The sequence below is a fragment of the Sceloporus undulatus genome, chromosome 9, assembly GCF_019175285.1.
Source record: "Sceloporus undulatus isolate JIND9_A2432 ecotype Alabama chromosome 9, SceUnd_v1.1, whole genome shotgun sequence".
Lineage (NCBI taxonomy): Eukaryota > Metazoa > Chordata > Lepidosauria > Squamata > Phrynosomatidae > Sceloporus > Sceloporus undulatus.
In genome coordinates, this window is record NC_056530.1 from 24244055 (window position 1) to 24250906 (window position 6852).

At 46.6% G+C, this 6852-nt stretch overlaps 2 protein-coding genes across 5 annotated transcripts in view; both read left to right on the top strand.

The window, feature by feature from the left end:
* LOC121915748 (carcinoembryonic antigen-related cell adhesion molecule 16-like) overlaps positions 1-36 on the top strand; it is a 4335-nt gene extending 4299 nt beyond the window's left edge. For both annotated transcript variants that reach the window (XM_042440242.1, XM_042440243.1), the window contains exon 3: positions 1-36. This exon is cut by the window's left edge and continues 186 nt beyond it. The gene's annotated coding sequence lies outside the window, so the exon portion shown is untranslated.
* Positions 37-6172: 6136 nt separating this feature from the next.
* CEACAM19 (CEA cell adhesion molecule 19) overlaps positions 6173-6852 on the top strand; it is a 6949-nt gene continuing 6269 nt past the window's right edge. For all 3 annotated transcript variants that reach the window (XM_042438824.1, XM_042438826.1, XM_042438825.1), the window contains exon 1: positions 6173-6503. In XM_042438824.1, the coding sequence (XP_042294758.1) occupies positions 6452-6503 (52 nt within the window). In that variant the 5' untranslated portion in view covers positions 6173-6451. The remainder of the gene's footprint in view (positions 6504-6852) is intronic.

Sequence of the window (6852 nt, forward strand, 5' to 3'; positions counted from 1 at the left end):
TCCTTCTTTTTGCAATAAAGCCTCCCAAAAGTTCAATTATGAGTCTGGGCTACAATTTCTCAGGGAGGGTGTAACTGACATCTTTCAGGATAAAGATCACACAAAACCGCAACTGAGTTGGACATTCACAACACAACCATTCATGGATGAGTTGGACATTTGCACTCACCTCTCAGCTGGACATGAGCCCACCCAAACTGGGCATCTAAGGAAGGCCCCTTCTGGTGTCATAGGGCCATTATATATGTCTTATCCATGGATTCTTTATCCATGGATTCAACCATCTACGGATTGAAAATTATATATATATATATGCAAACCTTGATTTTTGCCATTTTATAGAAGGGACACTATTTGACTCCACCATTGGACATAATGCAAGTTGAGCATCCATAGATTTTGTATCCATGGGGGGGGGGGGGTCCTGGAACCAAACCCCAATGGACGCCAAGGGCCCACTGTAATAATAATAATACTCCATTGTATATAATGGGACTTGAGCATCCACAGATTTTGGTGTCTATGAGGGGTCCTGGAACCAACCCTCAGTGGGTTCCAAGGGCCCACTCTAGTAGTAGTAGTAGTAGTAATACTCCATTGTATAGTAGACCCAGTGGGTCTGGCGTGGCTACTGGGCAAGCAAGAAAAAGTGTTACATCCCTTTGTCACTTGCCCAGCAGCCATGACACATCGTAAATGACCCTCTGGGTAGGCAGCACTGCCCCTCCAGCTGAGGGCATGGCTTCTTGGAGGAACTGAACCAGATCCCAAACAATCCTTCAGAGGCCACAGAACTGCCCCCAGCAGTGGTCATTGCTGGGGGGGCAGTGCCTTTCATTTGGGGTCTGGCGCAGATGCTCCTCTGAGAAATCACACCGGACCCCAAGGTTGCAACACCACCAGGGCAGCAGTCTTTCTGGGCAACTGAGAGTTGTCTGGGAGGCAGGCAAGCAAGGCACTGGGAAGGCGGAGGGCAGCGGGGTAGTCCCCTGCATTGGGTGGCACCAACCATGGCCACCTGTGTCACCAGCATGAGATACCCCATGTTCTCAGATTTGGGCCCTAAGATATCTCAAGATTTGTGATGTTCTTGTTCTGACCACTCCTGGTGTCACTGGGACAGTTTCTTCATGCATTACTAATGCAAAGTTGAGCAGAGCTATGGAATAGTCACATATATGCATGCATGCATGCATACATGCGCCTGTCTCCTGAACCCTGTCCAGATCTGCACACCGTAGAACTCATAAACACTGCCTCTTTCACAAGCGCTTCTTCCTCCACATGCCAAGAGCCAGTCAAACTGGTTTTGCCAGTCATTGGACTGGTTTCATCTCCCCCGCTTGGAGGCAGGTTGCCATACCTCCTTGCACATTCCTCATCTGTTCTGTGACAATTACTGCATTAACCTTATTTTAAAAACACCCAAAAGACAGAGGGTGGCACTGAGTACGGCAGTTGCAGACCCATCGCTTAGATTTACGGATCTGGAGTTGGTCTCTATTCAATAGGCCTATGTAGTCTTACTGGAAATCTATGTTAAAGCTACACCAATCCACCTTAAGAGTTGGATCAGAGAAAAGGCTGTGTTCACACTGCAGAAATAATCTGGTTTGACACCGCTTTAACTGCCAGGGCTCCATGCCATGGAATTCTGGGATTTCAAGCTTTGTGAGACATTTCTGAGCCTCCTCCCTATCATGGGTTTTCTAACACATTTTGACCAGTTTTTTGATTTTCACTCTTTGTTGGAATATTTCTGAATATCCTTTCCACTCCTACAATGGAGGAGCCTTCCTTAAACGCCAGTCGGAGGCGAGGATCCTTCCAGTAAGCCATTGATTTATTCTGCAAGAAAAGGGTGTTCAATTTACCGACCGGTGATGAAAACGCCTCCGCTGATGTGTAACAGCCTCTTGGTAACTCATTCAGGCAGAGCTCAAGCGTAACAATGCCTCTCTCAGGACATTAGAAAATATGTATCATTGAGCATGATGCACCAGGACAGAAGGCATTGTTTGGACGCTGGTTGGTTCCAGGTCACGAGTGCGGGTCAACTACCCAGGGCCTTACACCGAGATTTTTTAAAGTGTAGGTTTCAGCATTTTGCATTATTCCTTTAAGGTTTGGCATGAAAGCCAGGGCAGATCTAGTCCCCCAATTTCATGCAAACCAGGGGCCACAATGGCAAAGTTCCCAAGCGATATAAAATGAGACACTTTGATGACGGTTGCCAACTGATGGGAAAAAAAGAACAGCATGACTCGCACCTCTGTCTTTAACAGGATATGAAACTTTCCAAGGGAGGGATAGAGTTAAAGGTCCAAAACACACTGCAGAAATAACCCAGTTTGAGACTGCTTTGACTGTCTTGGCTCAGTGCTAGGGAATCCTGGGAACTGTAGTTTCATGAAACATTTAGCTTTCTCTGTAAGAGAGCTCTGGTGCCACAATAAACTACAGCTCCCAGGATCCCCTAACACCGAACCAGGGCAGTTAAAGCAGTCTCAAACTGGGTTATTTCTGCAGTGTGTTTTGGACCAAAGATGAACAATCGCTTAAAGACGGAATGGCCTAGTGGTTTGAGCTTTGGACACTGGGAGGGTTTGTTTTTTCCTATTCAGCCATGGAAACCCATTGGTGAGTCACATGCTCTCAGCCTCATTAAACCCCATGATAGGGTTGGTTTAGGAGGCACGCAGCAGCAACAACAACACAATTATGTCTTTAAGATTTTTTTTTAATGTGCATCAAAATAGGCAGTGCTTACATTTACAATGAGCATAGAAAAGGTGCCTGAAAAATGCATAGACTGGGCAAGGCTCTGTCCTCTCCTCTCTCCATCTTGTGTTAACTGAGCGCAAATGACTTTTGCCCTTTGCATTCACATCACAGTAATGGAAGTCAGAAAGAAGAGAAAGAAACAGGGCCGTTTGAAAAGCAGCCGAGAAAGTGGGATGGCGGAGGGTTAATCTGGATTGCCCCTTCCACACCAGGACGGCCGGAAGACATATATATATCTATACATGATGGAAATCGTTTAGAATATATGCATTAAAAGGCAAAGGGGAAAAAAGAAAAGCCCGATTAAAGAATTCCTCACAGGGTCTTTTTTTAGTGACCTTTTCAGTGTGTTTTGCAAAGGCGGCCAGCTGGGCAGGCAAACCCCAAGGCCAAGGCTACACATCTTGTAAATGCAAATCTTGGGGCGGCTCCAGAGACCGCAGGACTCTAACTCCCATCATGCTTCGCAGAGGGGATTCCCCCCCCCCCCATCGACTTTTTTCCTCTCCATGGGCCCAAACAGACAGGCCAAAAAAGCTGCTCCTGGTCACTTTGGAGGTATGCTGTTTAAATGCCACACACATCGTAGAGGCCAGAAGCCGCGCCAATGCTGCACTCCAGTCTTTAGGACTGGAGCATGGCTTTGGTGTGGCTTCTGGCCTCTAGGATGCATGCATCATTTAAATAGCATACCTCCAAAGTGACCTGAAGCAGCTTTATTTTGGCCTGTCTGTTGGATCCCATATTACACAACCAGAGATAGAGATTGGAAATAGGACGGCACCAACGGTGCTGGCTTTGGTATCGACTGCTGCGTCTGTACACCTGGAGACCTTATCTAGATAGCTTTTGATGGACTCTAATGGAAGTGTCCATCTGGGTCAACTTGTGCAAGTGACACTCTCTCAGCCTCGGAGGAAGGCCAGAGCAAACCCCCTCTGAACAGATCTTGCCAGAAAACCCTGGGATAGTGTCGTCAGAGGTCAGAAATGACTTGGAGGCATGCAGTATACACACAGACACACCAAGTTGCAAGTAGGTGAGCCCACACCCTGAATAGTATGGAAGCACCTGGCTCCCTCTTTCTTCCCGGGCCCCAGTTAATGCACCCATCCCTCCGGTTTCCCTGGCGTGCCTCTCTTTTTCTCTGTCATCCTGCCATCCGACTGGTCAGGTAAGCTGGCTTCAGGAATGTGGAGGTGAGAAAGGTGACGGCGGAGAGGACGCCGAGAAGGAAGCACCTCTGAAAGAGGATCCCATGCGAGGCGAGGCTCTCCTGCGAAGGTGAGAAACCACTGGGGTTCAGCTTTCGGTGATGGGAGGCATAGCGGCCCTAGAGCAGAAAGGGCCAGAAATCAAGGCAGGCTCCCATACTATTCTTAATCCAACCAGAGTCAAGAATTACTGCTGGGTTGGCATACAATTCTGCAACTGAGTCAGGTTTAATCTTTTGGGACCACCAGCATTGCAACCATCGTGTTATTATTCATTTTGGGATCTGACTCTTGTTTGTATATTTTTGTTGAATGATATTGTGCATTGACTTTGTATTACATTCCATTTTCTAGAATGTGTGCCACTGGCAGGTCCATTTTGTTTTATTCTGTTTTATGTACAGCGCTGTGTAAACCTACAGTGCTTTATAAATAAAGTTTAATAATAATAATAAGCAGCCCTGCCGATTTGGAAAGTGAGGAATTCTGTGTCCTACGTGTTTTAGTTGGGTTCAAGGAATAACTACAAAGGGGGGAATACAAAATGAAGGCATTGCTCCTCCAAACTGTGCCATGATGCCACGCACCCTTCTAGAGGGCACATGGCATCATGGCACGACTCCAGTGCAGTGCCCCCTTTCACGGCTTTTTTGTTCCCTGTGGAGGCTGTGGTGTGCGGTTGCCATAGCCCTAAAGGGAAGGCTTCCCCCCACCTGTCTGTACAGCCCTTAAGACTTTAGAGACTAGGGTTCGAATCCCTGCTCAGCCATGGCAACCCATCTTGACCAAGTCACAGGCCTTTAGCCTCAGAGGATGGCAATGCAAACCCCCTTTGAAGAAACTTGCCCCCCCCCCCAAAACCCTATGACAGGTTGACCATAAGGTCACCATAAGTCAAAAAAGGTCAAAAGCCATATGATCACCATAAGTCAAAATGTCTTGGAGCCACACAGCAACAAGTCCTTACCCTTGACTGAATAAGTGTTATTGCAGAGACGGAGCAATTTTTAAAAACCCCTCCCCACCCGAAATATCTCCCGCTTTGACTGGCATTTTGCTGCCGGAACCCTTAATAAGCACCTACTGCTCTGCATAGTTTCTCCACCCAACTTCAGGAAATTAGATCATGCTTCAGGTGGGAGATGCCTGGATGGAAGTGCAGCAAGATTTATGGTTTCCCTTCAGTTCTGGGGAAAGTCCAGGGCAAGGGACAGAGAGGAGCACTGATTTCGGGTAAAGAAAGGGGCCCCTCTGTTTCCACCCCAAGAGGACAGAGTTGTTGTTGTTGTTTGTTTATATCCTGCTCCACCCCCCACCCCACCCCAAAAAATTGGGTCTCAAGGAGGCTTACGGTTTAAAAGAACAATACAGTTGGCCCTCCGTATCCATTCTTTATCCATGGGTTCAACCACCCATGGCTTGAATATATTAAAAAATATATAAATCCCAAATAGCAAAGCTTGATTTTTGCTATTTTGTATAAGGGATGCCATTTTACTATCCATCATATTTAATGGGACTTGTGCACCCACATATTTTGGCATCCATGGTGGTTCCTGGTCCTGGATACAAACCCCAATGGATACCAAGGGCTGATAATAATGATAATGATAATGATGATGATAATAATAACAACACTCCATTGTACATAATGGAACTTGCACATCCATGGATTTTGGTAACTATGAGGGTCTTGGAATAAACCCCCAGTGGATACCAAGGTCTAACAACAACAACAACAACAACAACAACAACAACAACACACCATTGTACATAATGGGACTTGTGTATCCATGCATTTTGGTATCCACGGGGGGTCCTGGAACAAACACCTAGTGGATATCAAGGTGGAATAATAATAATACATTATATTTAATGGGACTTGAGCCTCCGCTCATGTTGGCATGCATGGGAGGTCCTGGAACCAACCCCCAGCTGATACCAAGGCCTCACTGTACACTTAAATACATACAAATCGCAGGGATTAAAATGGAGTTAAACTGTCCCAGTATTCCAGCTGCCAGCCTCTCTTCCCACGCCCATCCGGGGGCATTGAGCCGGTACACCTGGACTTTTGGGTGGAAGCCATCGGCTCCTTCATGTTCCCGGACATTCCTGGCTGCCAATGAGTCAGGCTTGAATGCCTTTGACGCCAACCAGGAGTGAGTGATCGCCCTTTTGTAGCTCTACCCCATGCAAACTTGCAACTCTCTCTGCTTCTCTCTTTTGCACACAGAGCTAAGCCACGCATCACACGCCCGGCATCTTTCCAGGATCAAACAAGACCTTCTCCCTTGGTGCCCAGAAGACGCCAAAGGGTTCACTTCGTAGGATGGCACAAGGGACAAACCCAAGCGCCCGGCAGGCCACAGAGTGACCGCTTAAGCCTTTGGGGCTTAAAAGGTCATTTTCTAGCCACAAAGAAGGACTTGGATCTACTTTGAAGAAGGAGTATGGCAGAGTCAAGGAGCCAGGATCTCTTTTGGAAGAGTTTTTGGCTAGTAGGTGAGTCATGGACCTCCAACAAAGTCATCAGGTTGCCAAGCTGTTTTTAAAAATAAATAAATAAATAAATAAATAAATAAGCAAGCAATGTTGTCATCTGACCAATGCATGGATTGCTCTTTTGCCTTTAACAGAGGGATGCAGAGAACTTAAAGAATCACAGAGTTGGACTATTGATAACTTTTGGTGTGTGACCTAGGCTTGGGATAATCTGTTTTATTTTGTTGTTGCGTGCCTTCAAGTTGTGTTCCCAGGCAGATTGATGGGACCTATTTTGGACTCATTTTGGACTTATGGGAACCTTAAGGTCAATGTATTGTGGGTTTTTCTAGGGCTGAGAGTATGTGAG